We start from the raw sequence: 16,006 nt of genomic DNA, 5'->3' as shown, positions 1-16,006 counted from the left end.
GTTGTTTTTATTTGTCTTTTACTGGAATTGATATATTCATACCTCTGATACGGACAATTTGATGATTTATGCAGATGGTAAGACTATAGTAAAAGCGGGAGGTAAAAACACATCCAAAGTCGGAAGTGTGGAGTAATCTATTACTGACAATACATGTTGTTCGCAAGAAATGTCTTTTTATAGATGGTTGTTGACCGTTGCAAGCAGAATGTGTCCAGTTATTAGCTGCAAGAAGAGTATGAAAGAGAAGAGAAAGACAAATTAGCTGACGACGTACCAAGAGAACACGAACGGATTGGGTTGTTAAAGCAACTGATGGCTACTTAACACCAAATCGAAAAAAATGAGACACCCTAACTGGTAAGCATTGACCAGAAATATTTTACTGATATGCGGCGAAGCAAGGAAAGACGAACCACAGAGGGGCTCAATGAGGCTGAGGATACTGACGGAAGATAAATAGTTACCAAAGGAACGTGAAATGATTTCCCATATGCTTTTTAATATAACATGAGTCAGGGAAGACAGGCGCTTACTTTCGATATAAACATATTGTAGCGGTTCCAGACCATAGAGCTGAAAGGATTTGTCATATTTCAGCAGTTTTTTGGTTTTTTTTTTTGGAAATTTACTTTTCACCGTGTGACCGCCGCCCTGACAGAAAATGATGGAGGAAATGCATTCTGTTCTTTATTTTATATTTCCACTTCTTTTGGAAAACCAGAATAAAACGAAAGGCAATTGCTGATTTAATATGGATATTCATGAGCAGTTTGCAATAGCAGTTAGGAGTTTAGATACTAGCTCACCGGTGGAGATCGCCAGACGGTTCAAGTATTTGACAAAGACTGATGCAAAGTAATTGTCAGGAAAGCTTCGAGATCACACTTGACGCCCTCAGTAACCTTTTTGAAATGTGCATAGATGTTAACGTGGCTTCCTTTACTTTTGTTTATGTAGTTTCACAGCAGCATCTTTATTGAGGCATGAACAGTTCACTTGGGAGTTATTGAGTCTCCTCGAAGAGTAAGTTCTGCAAAAGGTGATCAGCTTAGAACTGTGCATACTCAAGGTTATTTCTATAAAACGTAGAACAAAAGATAAGACAAAACTTTTTCGCTATGCTGTAAGATGCAGAACCTTTCTTCCCTATGCTTTCTTTTGAAAAAGGTTTACGTTTGTATTAATAGAAGGATGCGTTTGATTTATAGACGTTAAAACAATGGGTGTCACAGATTCCGTTGGAACCAGATTTAGTACAGCTGTTGGTTGAGGAAGAAGAAGTCGAGAAAGAAGTGAACAATTTACTCTTTGCGAATGGAGTCAAACGAAGGACCAGCGAAAAGGAACAATTTCCACGAAAAAAATCAAGACTGAACAATGCGCCATTGAGAGCAGGGAGTGATCCAGAAATATTCTATAAGCAACGATTTGAGCATATTCGAGCCAACGATTTGACTCGAGTAGAAGCAACAACGCAGGAGGACATCTCTCAAAACTATCTCGTTAATGAATATATTGAATACCAACGGTTGGCACTCGGTAAAAAGAGAGATTAAAATTGAAGAAGAAGACTGACATGACAATTCTGTATGCTCACAGTCCTTTGAAACTTTTTCATGCTTGGTAGACGATAAAGCATCAACAATCATACCCGAGCAAAGACGAGCATGGCGCAGAGCTGTTAAGCATGTATTAACCAATGTAAGATTGTACGAGTAAACAGGATGGTCTCTAAAATGATCACACAGAAAAGCTGACGCGCTCAAAATCAGAAAAATTACATGGACAGGAATAAGAGGATATTGTATGATGTTATGGCAGGCGATGCAGATGATTTATACAACATTATGTGTAAAACTTGGGAAGATGTTGTGTGGTCGTATCTCAATGCAGAAGTAGAAGAGATGTTGGATAAGTCAGAACATTTAAAGATGACCGACCCTACACCTATATTACCCTCAGGTGTGGTCAGTCTAGCCAACTCTAAGGACAAGATTTTGAGGAGGTACAGCCTTATGTATATACATATGATAAAATTATTTTGTTGAAGCTAATCATGACGAGGCGTTTATACTTGTGGGGGGTAATCTAGTGATGATTCACGTACAATATTTCACTTCATTCAAGCATGTTTGTTATCTAACAACATTGAAAAGATGATCCATGGATTTTATCATGCTTTCTTCAACACAGAAGAAAGCTCAACAACAAAGTCTCAAGTCAATATTGGGTAGGCTTTATTAGACTGTAGAAGTGTAGAGCGTCATTTGGTTATTGCTCCTATTTACACTCTTTTTGATGTAGAAATGATCCAGAACAACAAGCACAATTGTTGCGTTTCCTCAGCACCCTGATAACATACGGTCAAAAGCTCCTTGGCTGGAAAGAGAATAGATATTCATTTGCCATTATTTCCAAATACGCTAGCTTGAATGCTGAACCTGAACACTTGAGACCAGCTGTTATCGCGTCGTTTGCCGCGAAACAATCAGCCGAAAACCAAATTCGAATTTACTCTCATTTTCTACAAAGTAAGTCTATCAAACGAAACTCCTCAATCGGGCCCTTGAGTTGGTTTTATATTTATAATTTTCGTTTTTGTGGTATTTACAGATTTTGACGGTGACAATGATGAATATGCTATTCTAATACGACTTGGAAAACAGCTTGGGCTCGACATGGCAGATATCTTACAATACACATATACCCATTCATTTAAAAAGGCTATGGAGGCGGCACCTATCGGCATTACAGACATGACATCGAAAACAAACAAAGACCCCATCCACTTCGAATTACAGGGTGATATCACTGAAGAGTACTTGCCCTTTTTTAAAGCGATCAAGTATCTCCTGGTGGATGATAAAAGCTGTGTAGTTCAGCAAGCGTTTGATGCTATCAATATGACGATACGCTACTTTCTAGGCAGTTGCAAAGTATATTTGGCACGTCGTGTGATCGATTTAGTACCAGTGTCTATAGCAGAATTTATGACAATCGAAAGTAAAAAGGATAGCAATGCCAGAAAAACTTTAGCTGAATTTAAAGGTCATCGAAATTTGGTAAATGCATTAGTGGATTTTGAGAAATGGAGTCGCCTCATGGAGCAGAAGCCAACGGATAGGTAAGTTCTGTAAACGTCCTAGTTTAATACATCCGGTTTGGAAACACGCAAAGTTAATAAAAAGGAATTGCCATATACTATGCTAGAGGTGATTTGGATTCTACAATAGCTATGCTTAACTGGAAAAAGAAGGCGGAGGAATGGACTGTTATTATTGAGTATGAAATGAAATCGACACTGGAGAATTGGCTAGGCGAAGGTAGTTTATCATAAAAGATTACAGTTACAAAATGAATGCGTACCAACCATTACTTTTCTTTGCTATTAGACGCTAATGAAACTGCTCATATATCCAAAGCTGCTCTGAGACAACTCTACATTCCTGAAATTCTGATTCGATATCATAAATTGCTAATGCTTGCTTCGAGCATCATCCCCAAGTACAGTATCCAAAATATTGGTATGTCACTATAAGTTCTTTTTAATGACCTCTTTTTCATTATAGGAACAAAGATAAATGTCAAACGCTTAATGTATATATTACTGCAGCTCATCAGCGATTATTGGACGATATTACTGCTGCAAAAAGAATGGATGATGTTTTACGAGAATTTAGCAAATCATGCCCTTCAAACTTGTAAATGAACAGAAACTCTATTTCTTTTAAAAAGTGATGATCTAGACTGTTAAGAATGTTAAACCTTTGTCATTTCAAACTGCGCTTTTATCTGGTGGCGCCCGCTATTTGAAACAGAAATCTGGGCACTTCAAAACAATTAATTGTGCATTTAATCACTTGAGTACAATGAAAAGTTAAACACGATTAAAGTTAATAAGTAGCGTACAAGCAATTTGATAAGATGTTTATTTTATATATACAAAATCATAAGGGGAATATTGATCGAGGTGGGGGGGGAAAAGAAAAATGACTGCCAGCGTCATCAAAAAGTTGGGATAGAACAAGGTCTGTCTAGCTTAAATGAAATGCCAAGTGATATCACTTTCACCGATATCCATATCACCGACGACTTTCTTGAACAATGAGGGAGTCAAGTCAAGCTACATAAAGTAAAATGAGTTAGCAAGTGTTTTGTACAAATGCAATGGATGCGATCCACAAGAAAGAGCAGTGATACTTACATCGCCGTACGAGCATTCAGGGCAAGCATCGAGGATCTAGTATACGATACCAATATAGAAAGTTAGTAAATCAATTATGGAAGGATACATTGGATGCATTGGTAAACTTACAGTTGCAGAAACGGATCCCTTCTGGCCCTGGATCTTAATCTTCTTATGACTAATGTTTGCCAAAGATGATCATGGATTAGTATATACTTACATAAGCTATTAATAAAACAAAAATCAAATGTAAAAGAAGGATAGTTACCAGTATTTGCTCTTGCCATCAAGGTCGCCGTATTGGTCAGCATTAAGTGCAACGATAGGAGAATCATTGTCAATATGTTCACCATTGCAGGCAGCTTGAGGACCACCTTCAGTAGCAGGCTTGTACCAAGTAGCGGTACCTGAGAAGCTCTTGCCGTCTTTACCAGAGTCTTTATCATCATCATCACTCTTCTTCTTCTTCTTGCTATCCTTATCATCGTCTTCATCATCGTCTTCATCTTCCTTGTGCTTGTGCTTGTGCTTTTTCTTGTCTTTTTTGCTCTTCTTGTCTTCATCCTCTTCTTCTTCATCCTCTTCATCTTTCTTATGCTTGTTCTTTTTCTTGTCTTTTTTGCTCTTCTTGTCTTCATCCTCTTCTTCTTCATCCTCTTCATCTTTCTTATGCTTGTTCTTTTTCTTGTCTTTTTTGCTCTTCTTGTCATCATCATTATCATCATCATTATCATCATCGTCGTCGTCTTCATCATCATCGTCGTCGTCTTCATCATCATCGTCGTCGTCTTCATCACTATCGTCGTCATCGTCGTCATCGTCGTCATGCTTCTTTTTCTTCTTATCTTTCTTGTCATCTTTGTCGTCTTCATCGTCTTCGTCTTCATCATCGTCATGTTTGTGCTTCTTGTGACGCTTTTCTAATGAAGTCGTCGTATGGGAAACAGCCAACTGCTTGCTATCAGATTCGGGAATAGGAGCAGAGGCGACCAAGGCAATAAGAGCGGCCATGAGTACAAGCAAGAGGGCAAAGGTATTGAATTGCATGTTCAATAGTAAGGATTGTCAGAAGAAAGGGGATAAGCTATAGAAAGAAAGTATAGATGTAGAAAACGACCTGCGTTTGCTTGGGTTTTATATTGGTACGAAGAAAGAGTATTCAATAGATTGAACAATGAATAGTTGAGGAAAAAAAAAAACCAAATTGTATGTTATATTTATATAGATTTTTATTGTGCCTCGATCAGAGGCCTGTTATGTGGGTTGCCTCACGGAATAATTATTTTTCTCAGGTCATCGTCTTTGGGTCGTCGTGTAATGTTTCCCAATCTTCCTTTTTGCAGAATTGGTTGAGAGTCGGTAAGATGTTGGAATGACGAAAACACGCAAGTGGAATTCCGACAGCTTTATTTCATTTATACCGTTTATTCAGGTTCATCTTTATAAGTCGGATCCGGTACCTAAGCATCACAAAGAAAGAGGTGCGATGTGGGCTTTGGCTCTGAACAGGCTTCTTTTTCTGATCTTGTTACAAAAAAAAAAGGAACAGGTCCGTGATTCGCGTCTGGATTTTAAATTTGCTCTGGAGAGTCGCTACATTATCCAATGAAAAGACACAGGAACGCATAGGCCATATATTAATGTTTTAATTAAATGTAATTTACTAAGAATACATGAAGAGAAAATTTGAGCGATCTACCTATTCTGAAACATGTTAGGTGATTTAGTCTGGCTGTGAAAGATTCTATCATGACGCTTTTTTGACATTGCAAGGAAGGTAGTACTGGTCGACTAGAACAGACAGTATGCGCGCCATTAAAAAAAAGGAAGGGGGGGTGGGTGGCGGTGTGCTAACGACATGGATGAATTTTTTCCCGCAAACCTGCCTATTTTTGCCTTTATAGCAGTTTTAAATTTTATTTTTTATTTTGTGTACCAAATTGGCTCAATTTAAAAGAAAAACGCATCTAATTTATGACCTTCATCCATACACCCTTCTTCAATTTGAGGCATCCTAGTCATTGATTTCTTTTGAAACAGAAAAGAAACCCTTCGCTTTATATTAAAAGGTTATTATTTCATTCAAAATGAATTTAAGACTTTTAATTATGGATGCAGTGGATGAACGCATCTGTAACCCTCTCGCGCGGTTTTCATGCTCAGCTCTTGATGGTGGAACTACACACACGTTTGCTTTTCATGAAAACAGGAGATTCGCACCCGTTCGGAGCAGTTTGACTGGTTCGCTGGCTGGCTGGCTGGCTGGCTGGCTGACTGACAATGTTGCAATTTGTGTACATGGTACAAGAGTACCTCGTACTTTAATTTAAATTTTTTTTAAGCTTGTCCCCTTCCGTCAGGGTTGCCACTTTTTGATGTAAAGAATGGGAATGCCTTTGGTTTTAGAACGTTGCGTAGCCCTAAAAGAGCGATCTCCTTTATCGACATGAAAAAATGGGTAAAGGACAAAGAAATAAGCAGGAGCTCCAGAAGGTAGCTATCCATTGCTTGATGACAGCGTGTAAGTGTACGATGGAAAACATTTTCAGTGTTCTCCAGTGTACAAGTCAGAGCAGTTTGCCAAATTCCAAGGCTTGTTTATGCTGCCCTTTCTACTTTTGATTTGTTGATGATGGAAGGGCATGTTTTTTTATACGTTCACATCCATGAAGAATAGACGCTGCAGAATCTTTTATTTGTTCAAAAAAGATTCTCATAGCAGCTTTGGATGAACGCAAAGGAACACATTTGTTGCGTTGGATCTAGGCATTCCGTTTTTATTTTTCAAGAAGCTTTTGGCTTGATCAAAGAAAAGAGACTTTTTGCTTTTCGTAAGACTTTACCCTGCGTTTCTCTATTTCAGTTTTGAAAATGTTTTTGAGGACAATGACGTTTCATCGTGTCTCCAACCTTTCTTTTCATTCTATGCGCGCTGCATTATAGAAGCTTGTGATGAAACGAAAGAAGAGAGGACATTTATTTTTGCAACTTTACAAAAACCAGATATCAATGACGTGTCCATCCTTCTTTTTTGAATGGAAACAATGATCGACAGATTCTACACAGCACGTTTTCAACATTGAAGCATTGTCATCCTAAAACAAGTCTATCAAGCCACTGTATTATCTCTCTTTCTCCTTTTTGAAACGGGGGGGGGCGAGAACTATTTTTGTTGATTGCTTAGACAACACAGAAAATGAGTGATGACAGTGGTGAAAGATTTGGCTCTATCAGATGAGCGTTGGGTTGCTATTCATACACATATCTCTCCGCCCCACCTCCCCAAGGGCGTCTCTCCTCGGAATGATGTATGAAAAAAGAAACAATAAAATCTCAACCCATCTCTCTTCTAACTCAACAAAAAGATAAGAGATGACACTACGATTAAACAAGATTTTTATTGGCAAATAATTTTAAACCCACATGAGCACATAATCATTATGAGATTGAATCGCCCGGGTCAGATCAAATAGAAGGGGAGAAGGGTGCTAAAAAACCTTTTGATAGTCAATAAAGGAAAAAGGCAGTAGAGAAGGGAAGAGTAAAAGAGGGTAAATCCAGGACTAGATTAGTCCTGAGTGAGCCACGGACTAACTTGTTACCAAGAGATGGAGTTTCGGGGGGGGGTGGGGTGGGGTGGGGGATCTTATCATGATGTAGATAGTCAAGTTCGAAGAGGATGTGATATAGGGCGGGCCAACGGATTGTCCAGTTGGAGAAGCGTTGAAGGGTTTTGTTTGTTACGTGTTTTTCTGGTTGGTAGCATGTTGAGAAGAAATGATATTGGATCATTTACTGTAAGGGGCATTTGTAATCGACGGTGCATGTGAAGGCATATTATTGAGTGTTTGCGGGTAAACATGACATTAGGGTGATCTATGCACGGTTTTGGGACCCCACCAGGTAACCAATGGAGACGCCAATGTATAACTCGACTGCGTTCCACGGGGGTCATAGGTAGCCAAAGAATTGGATCAACACCATGAAAAGGGCGACAGGAGGAGAGGAGAACCGAAGTGTTAGCTTGGCGTTGTGTTTGAAGGTTTTCGACACGAATTTATTATTTTTGAATAAAAATAATCTAAAAAAAAAAAAAGAAAAAAAAAAAAACTACCTCCAGTAAACTATCCTAGGCCCTCTTCTTTCTGCACGCATCTTTCCCTTCAGCATGCCTGATCCAACCCCTAAAATCCTCAAGAATAAATGTTTTGCAGGCTTCTATGATACGTGGTGTAAGAGCTTATTGCTGTCGAATGGTGTGCCTTTGGGGGTTTTTTTTTATCCTTAGCCAAGCGCTTACTTACAGGATCAACAACTGGTAATTAAAATGGATGAAAAAGCGGCCTATGTCTGCTTTTGCTGATGGCCTATTTAATAAGTGAGATACGGTCATGGTATCCGTTTCTATCTGTTTTGCTACCATTATCAATGCTTTCAATGTGAGAGACCATACATTGTCAGGAAATTCCTTATTCATAAGCTTCTGAGCGATAACGTACTATTCGAGTGATATAAGAACAGGCTGTCTTTTCTCTCAAACAGTCATAGTGTGATCGTCTGTCACTAATGACGTACATTTTTCTTCATTGCCATGACAATGTCGTGCGAAAGTCAAGGCGAAATAACAGTACAAAAGCATTTCTATAAAGTACATGAGAACAATCCGGCCCTTAGCTCAGTTGGTAGAGCGGAAGACTGTAGTGAAATAAAGTCAACATGAGCTGAGCTTGAATGGTTTAGCCAAGACAGTGTCAAACAAGGTAAGCATTCCTCGGAAAAGGGGAGAAAAGCGGACCTTTCTGTTATTCTTGCTTGTTTCGTGTACATGTGCGCGTGAGCCTTGGATGTGTGTTGAATCAAAGATAGCGCACCCCCAAAAAACAACAACAATCAAGAGGGCCACTACTGTGCGTCGCGTCATTTGTAGTCGTAGGTAGTAGGCTGCAGGTAAATGTCAACTGGTCAAAGAAAGGGCAAAAGAGGATAAAAATCAGGGTACGCACCATTTGAGTCACCAAAGAAGGTAAAAAAAGGGGGAATCATTTTTATTACTACAAATAGGAAAAGTTCAGATCATACTAAGAAGAAATAGATATAAAAATACAAAGAAAAAAGTAAAACTAGAATACATGTTAGAAATAGTGGATATATAAGAAAGAGTAATAAGCATTAATGTAAATTTGTGTAGAGAGGGAGTCACTGAAGAGATATACAGAAAAGGGGGGTGGGTTACATAGTAGGGTGAGAAGAGAGTCGACTCTCTTTTTTTCATCTAGAGGTTAGAGGAAGTGGTGGATGAGTAATCCTTGTCTTCATGGCGATGAATCTCTTTACGACCATCTTCGATGGTTTCAACATGGCCACCGACCAACACTTCAGGATTTCCACCGTCTGCCAAGTTATCGACCTTTTCAACAGTGACATCGGAAACAGTCCAACAGATAAGGTAAGTCAAAACCAAGCCAGCACCTTCAATGGCAAAATTAACGGCCAATTGGGTCATGAAGGGAGTATGTTTGGCGTCGAGTTGAGCAGCAATAGCAGCAGCGGCATTTTGAATGGTTTTATAGAAGCCACCATAACGAGCGGCACGCTCAGTATCGTTGGTCATGGTACCCAAGAGCCAGTAGATGAAACCTTGATAGATGGCGTCGATGATACCAAAGACGGCGTACAAAATGATGTAACCAGCATATTCGGGATCACTGACATCGATTTGCTTATGATTGGGAAGCTTGACAGATTCGAAGGAAAATTTCTTTTGGACAAAAATGCAGCCTACCCAAGAAGCGACGAGGACGGCCAAGATCAAGGAATTGCCGATGAAGGCACGAGTACGACGACCACCCAAGAGCTTCCAATCCATAAAGAAACCAAATGCACCGGCACCGAGAATTTGACAGAGCCAGTAGATCAAGTTGTTCAAGGAACGCGCACGCAGGCCAAAGAAACCGCCACCGTTGTAGACTTGGAATTGGTAGGTGTAGAACCAGTTAGAGCCGGCTAACACGGGGATAAGGACCAACATTTTCCAGTCGGTGAATAAGCGGAAGACTTCGATGGCTTCACGTTTCCAGTTGGAGAATTTGTGGAGAGAGACAGGAGTACCGTCTTTACGGATGACTTTGTGAGCGGGAAGTAAGGTAAGGGCCAAGAAGGCGCCAAAGCCCATGATACACATGAAGCCAATATACGTGCCGAGAGTGACAGTGGAAGTGCTGTTTTTCCAATTGGAGCCGAGGGGGATGGCAGCACCTACGGTAGCACCCGTGTTGAAGAGCATCCAGAAGATGGAGAAGGCTTTTCCTTTGTCTTTTTCATCGGGGTAAGACATCATGATACCAGCTTGGGCGGTCCATAAGACACCAGCGCCGATACCAAGAATGGCACCGGTAGCAATGGTGAAAGCAGCTTTATCTGTAAGGTAGGAGCCCACATAAAGAACGTAGCAAAGACCGGCAGGTAATAACACACGATGACCAAACATATTGTAACTATGAGGGCATCAATGGAGAGAGGTGAGTGAGTTTTTTTTTTTATGAAAAGAAGGACCGCAGCTATCCAAGGGATGAGGATACTTACATAGGCGCACCCACCAAGGAAAAAACAGTGAATGTGACAGCCAAGGCAGTATTGGCATTGTTGGTGACCGTAGGATCCGATTGACCAGCACCGCCCATACCGTTCAAGGCATTAAACATACCAGGACAGCAGAAGAAAATGAAGCCTACCAAAAAGATTTGAAATTGAGGGTCGCTATAACGGAATGGCAGTTTAAAACCCATTTGCTATGTTGAATTAAGGGGGAGGGGAAAAGAAAAGAAGAAATCGAGAAAAATAGAGGATGAATGAAAGGGGGAAAGAGGTAATTAAGAATAAAGATGAAAGGTTTAAGGAAATACAGACAAAACTGATTTCTCTCTGCGTGTATTTATATAGAAAAAGAAAAGGACCTTTTTTTCTAAGGAAACGGGGTTTTTTTATTCGTGATTTTTTTTTTCTTTTTTTTTACTTAATTGATATCAACTGTTTTGGTCCCTGTTTTCGTGTTCATTCTCCCTGCTTTCAAGCTCTCTCTTTCAAGCTCTCTCTGTCTTTTGGCTTGTTGAGTTCTGAAACTCCATCTTCCCATTTTGTATTAATTTTTTTTTTTGACAACTTTTTTTTTTTTTTTTTTTTGTGTCGCATTCCCACGAAAAATAGACTTAGACACATCTTTTGTGTGTTAGAATGACAAATTTACCCTGACAAACATACAAAGCACCACAAGAACCCTTAACAATGTGTATGTAAGCAAAAAATGGCGTGTTTGCTGCACAAAAGCATAAGAACCCTTAAACAGTTCTATGCAAAGTAAAAAAAGAAGGTCTCTATTGATTTGTGGGCTTAATAGGAACTTGGTCAAGTTCAGTCCATGGATCAAACGGGGTCGCTTCTTGAAATTTTTTTATTTTTTTTTCTTTTTTTTTATTTTTTTTTAATGGTAAATGATTGTAAAACACCATGTTGATTCCATGGAATTTATCTCATTGGATTATTCCATCCCAAAAATGAAATGGTCTTTATGCCAACTACTTTTTGGGCAATGGGGTTTTCTATACTGAATACATCTTTGTTACTAAAGAAAAATGAGCGAAAAAAAAGTAGACTTGATCAAAATGAGCATAGACGTGTAAATGAAAAAAAAGCACTTTATGTGGGTTTACAATTAGTTTGAAAAACTTAAAAATTCTTATGCATGTTTTCAGTTTAAACGGGAAAAAGGTGGGGTAATCCTAGGAAACATTGCTATTTCGAGCTATTTCAAAAGCCCGCACGCTCTTCCTAAAGAGATGAAAGTGCACTTTTATTTTTTATTTTTTTTTTTTTTTTGTTTATGTTCAAACGTCACGAATTCAATTTGTATTGGGTGATTATGACATATTCGTGCAAAAAAAGGACAGGTACGGTTTTGCACTACCATAACACACACATACCCTCACACATACACAGAGCAACCCTGTCAGGGTATCTGATGATTATGGAATGCATGATAGAAAGAACCCTTGTTTCTGTTTTCTCGTTAACAATACAACCCGCTTTTATTTTAAGGTTAACGTTGCACCAGAGATCCATTGCATTTACCGTTGGCATGACATTTCAAATATCTCATGCGTTTTATCATTGATTGGTTACATTTTTTACTGTGTACTTTTTGCAGCTAAATATACTTTTTTATTGAAGAGAGAAGGAGCGACAAGATTCGTCTACATTCCTCATGGGTTTTTTTGTTGGAAAGAAATCAGCAGATTTCTAACCGTTTATCGCTTTGTTTTTTGTGATGGTTGAACGAAAAAAAGGCTTTCCCTGTTCCTCCATGTCAAGGGGTCACATGAGTGCATTTTTCACCTGCCATCTGAAGGAGTGTGGTTTTTTTTTTTTTTTTTTTTTTTTTTTTATTACACCATCTATTTTACGATTCAATGAAAAAGGGGTGCAATATTTGTCAGAACCCTGCACTGTGGGAAAATGCCTTACTCTGTACCACTTTGCATAAGAAGGAAAAAAAGAAAAAAAAAAAAAATGAAAAAAAACCCTTCAGACCCTTTTTTCGAATCTGAGCATTCTACATGGTTAGAGTTTGGGCGAATTCTATGATTTCCTTTGCTTGATTGCTCGTCCGCCGCGTCCAAATACAGCGAAAGAGAAACAGGAACGGCTTTTTCTTCTTTCCTATGCCATTGACATCCCGTTTTTTAAGCATTGAAAAATCCGTAAAGAGAGAAACAGAGAACGGGGCCAGCTACGTTTCCTTTCCTTTGCGACTTTAATGCACGGCAATACCGGTTTCTTTCTTTTTTTTTGACTGTGATGTCTGTCGTGGTCCCTCCTACCCCTGGTCCAGGAGGAGGCGGAACTTTTGTACGTGTTTTTCTTTTTGCATGAAAGAGAGAAAATTCGACGCCTGACGGACCAAGGGAGAGGACATGGGGTCCTTTCCCTATCTTCCACCATGGCATGGTTTGTAAGCTGCAGGAGGAACAAGTAAGAATGTATATCTCTTTTCGTGGTGATCACGTGAAGACAGGACCTTTTTTGAATACAGTATCGTTCCAAGGAGGGGGTGGGAGTGCAAAGTCCTCTTGAGTCCTAGACGTCATGCCACTGAGAAATGCATCGCGAACCCATCCACACGTCCATGGGTAGCACGCCATGTCCCTGACAGCATGTCTCGAGGCAAGAAAGGGGGCGGGGTGCGAGGAGGAGAGAGGGGAAAAAAAGGGTTAAGCTTTCCTTTTCATTCAAGATTAGGTAAAGCAAAAAAAAAAAAAAAAAAAAAAAAAAAAGGGTGCATGTCAGTGCGTACACGTTGCATTGATGTGACCCTGTATTACTTGATCTGCATGCTGATCATCGTCCTTCCCTGAATCCAGAGTGATTCTTTTTTAACATTGAAATAGGTTTTAGCTTACATTTTATAGGGTGGCTCTTATTGGAAGAAAGCTTGATTCCAAAATTAGAAAATGGAGTCCTATTCCGAGGAAGCGGGTCCTTGGAGTGTGATTCCGCGGGGAAGAGGTTAAATTTAGACACAAAACCGGCATCAAGAACTCAACAATAATCCAAAAAAAAAGGAGCCCACTATAGCAAACACACTCGGCAAAAGAAGCGTCTCCATCTATGGAAACCGCATAGAAACATCCAGAGATACCTCGTCTATAGAAAGAGGCCATGTAGAGATGGAAGAGGGAGACTTTTACCACCACCACCATCAGAAAAAAACACTAAGCCGTCTCGACCTGTATGATTTTCTTTTTCTTATATGTTATCCATCTCCTACTACCACATATACCGGATAATAAAAAGCCGTCTCCAACGTACATTACGCCAGTAGTGTCAAATCTACTGTAGAGAAATGGGGATAAAAAAAAAAAACTTTTTTTTTTGGGGGTGGGGTCTAAAGAAACCCAAAGCTTCACTACCCAACCACGCGTTTCAATCTTTTGTCTTTTACCAACATCATCTGCCTCTTTGCACATAGGATATCAACATAGCATGTTCTCTGACTGAGAAAAAGTCCTGCTCTCATGTCTGACTTGGACAGCGTACCACTTTATTGTAAGAGAAAGAGGACTGTCCTCGGGACCTGGGCCATCTGGACAAGTGCAGTTCTCCTCTACATAGAGTACACACATAGAATCAAAGCTTGAGTATCGTTGTTTATAACTATTTTCAGCTTTTGCTTTCCATAGACTCGTTATGACTCTGATGGTTAGCCCTTTCCGGTGCGTACGTTGGATAGGAATGGAAAACTCAAATCGGATGATACCTATTGCTAGTTTGTAGACAAAAGTTTTTCTGTTTATTTCTGAAAAGAGGACAGGACAGGACAGTCTCATTTTCACAATGTGCCCTAACTATCTTCCATTGGGTCATTATCCATTGGGTCAATTTCCACTGGGTTGATCTATCAGTATAGACTCAACGGAGGCAAACATGTGTTGGCCTCTTTCCAATTTCTGATAAATCATGATTGGCCCACCCCAATCTGTCATTGAATCCTTAAAAGAGACAAAAGACCATCGCAGTCTTCACTTGCGGTAGGAGCAAAAGTGAATGTACAGCATCCACTTTGCTCGTCCGTTTCCTCGTTTTCAAGCATGTGATGAGATGGAAGAATATTCGTCGTCGTCCATGCATGCTTTCTAATGACAGAATATCAGAATTATATTTTTTCATTTACCATCCTCTTTGCTTTCACATAGTACACATTGAAATGTATCATCTTCAAATTCTTGGAAAAGAATAAGAAACTTGAGCATGTGTTTTCTTACCATCATCTAAACAACATCAACATGTTGTATCCTAGTGATGATTGGATACTTTTTTTTTTTTTTTTGATCAAGAATATCGCGGATGAAATTTCTCTTCTTTGCTGACATCTATCCTACACTAGGTAAGCTAAACAACGGGTGGTCAACAATGATTGGATTATAAATGCAGCTCCAGGGTCGCTCTGGATCTGCCAGAATGACATAATACAAATCAATCTGCTTTTTAAAAATCGAGATGACAAAAAAAGCTACAAGTTTTATAGAAAGACAAAGCAAGTAAAAGCCGTATGCCAAATAGGGTGCCTAAGAGAGATCCATCGAAAAATTGTCATGATTTTTTATATAAAATTGTTAACGGCCGCCTGTGGGGAATTTACAAGGGGGCACAAAAAGTAATCTTCTTATAGAATCAGACTGAGCCCTATCCTTTCCCTTCCTGCAAAGAAAAAAAAAAAAAAAGGCATGCGTAGAGACCTTGCTGTTGAAGGAGGTTCTGGCAGCAATGTTGTCAAGAGCCACATGTGACAAGTGTTGGCTGATGAGAAAAAAGCCTCTGATAAGTGAGCGACTCAAGGGGTACTTTGGAGTCTTATGAACACATTCTCATGTTCGTTTTCACACTCGTTTCGTATGACAACGATTTCGTAATCAAGGTCCCCTCAAGTCCCTACGGAAAGTTACGGGGGGTGATGATTGTGTCTATGTCTATGTGAAAGTACACTTGAGAAATAATAAGGAAAAATCACCCTCTCATAAAGGCGACAATGATGAATCCACCCGATTGTGAACATCCGAGGAATCTATGAGAAACTTTTATCCGCTTTACAATGGTAGTGTAAAAAAAATGTCTATAAAGAACTATGTGATTTGCTCTTTTATTCAACATCCTATGGATCCTAAGGATCCTAAGGACATGTATTGTTTATATACAACACTTGCACGATAAGAATAATCATGAAGAAAATAAATAAAAAAAAAACGAAAAAGGAATGTCAATTGTGTA

The 16,006-nt window shown here is 39.3% G+C and overlaps 6 protein-coding genes across 6 annotated transcripts; 2 read left to right on the top strand and 4 right to left on the bottom strand.

The window, feature by feature from the left end:
• Positions 1-1,850: 1,850 nt before the first annotated feature.
• BDF20DRAFT_822736 (nuclear pore protein 84/107) lies at positions 1,851-3,131 on the top strand (the record flags this gene model as incomplete). Its single annotated transcript, XM_053077733.1, has 4 exons — positions 1,851-2,008; positions 2,096-2,215; positions 2,308-2,534; positions 2,617-3,131. The coding sequence occupies 4 exons, from the start codon at positions 1,851-1,853 to the stop codon at positions 3,129-3,131; spliced, it is 1,020 nt and encodes a 339-aa protein (XP_052934702.1).
• Positions 3,132-4,042: 911 nt separating this feature from the next.
• Positions 4,043-4,618, bottom strand: BDF20DRAFT_822981 (RlpA-like double-psi beta-barrel-protein domain-containing protein-containing protein; the record flags this gene model as incomplete). Its single annotated transcript, XM_053077757.1, has 4 exons — positions 4,043-4,126; positions 4,208-4,243; positions 4,319-4,367; positions 4,458-4,618. Coding segments are annotated over 4 exons (330 nt in total), but the record flags the coding sequence as incomplete, so codon positions are not given.
• A 1,658-nt stretch (positions 4,619-6,276) lies between these two features.
• Positions 6,277-7,797, top strand: BDF20DRAFT_988754 (uncharacterized protein; the record flags this gene model as incomplete). The annotated part of the gene is made up of 3 exons (XM_053085281.1): positions 6,277-6,490; positions 6,532-6,647; positions 7,374-7,797. The coding sequence occupies 3 exons, from the start codon at positions 6,277-6,279 to the stop codon at positions 7,425-7,427; spliced, it is 384 nt and encodes a 127-aa protein (XP_052934700.1). The 3' UTR covers positions 7,428-7,797.
• BDF20DRAFT_943552 (uncharacterized protein) lies at positions 7,537-8,237 on the bottom strand (the record flags this gene model as incomplete). The annotated part of the gene is made up of 1 exon (XM_053084823.1): positions 7,537-8,237. A coding segment is annotated over one exon (384 nt), but the record flags the coding sequence as incomplete, so codon positions are not given.
• Positions 8,238-8,422: 185 nt separating this feature from the next.
• On the bottom strand, positions 8,423-8,891 carry BDF20DRAFT_877478 (uncharacterized protein). The gene has a single exon (XM_053081443.1). The coding sequence runs from the start codon at positions 8,664-8,666 to the stop codon at positions 8,490-8,492; it is 177 nt and encodes a 58-aa protein (XP_052934698.1). The 5' UTR covers positions 8,667-8,891; the 3' UTR covers positions 8,423-8,489.
• A 570-nt stretch (positions 8,892-9,461) lies between these two features.
• On the bottom strand, positions 9,462-10,890 carry BDF20DRAFT_822875 (major facilitator superfamily domain-containing protein; the record flags this gene model as incomplete). The annotated part of the gene is made up of 2 exons (XM_053077748.1): positions 9,462-10,683; positions 10,772-10,890. 2 exons carry the CDS (start codon positions 10,888-10,890, stop codon positions 9,462-9,464), a joined length of 1,341 nt encoding a protein of 446 aa, XP_052934697.1.
• Positions 10,891-16,006: the final 5,116 nt, after the last annotated feature.

Source organism: Mycotypha africana (assembly GCF_025528875.1).
Source record: "Mycotypha africana strain NRRL 2978 chromosome Unknown BDF20scaffold_7, whole genome shotgun sequence".
Classification (NCBI taxonomy): domain Eukaryota; kingdom Fungi; phylum Mucoromycota; class Mucoromycetes; order Mucorales; family Mycotyphaceae; genus Mycotypha; species Mycotypha africana.
The sequence above is the reverse complement of the archived record's forward strand: the minus strand, read 5'-3'. Positions and strand labels throughout refer to the sequence as shown.

Excerpts from the sequence above, each read along its gene's own strand:
- BDF20DRAFT_877478 (XM_053081443.1), bottom strand. The coding sequence starts at position 8,666 with ATGAATAAGGAATTTCCTGACAATGTATGGTCTCTCACATTGAAAGCA.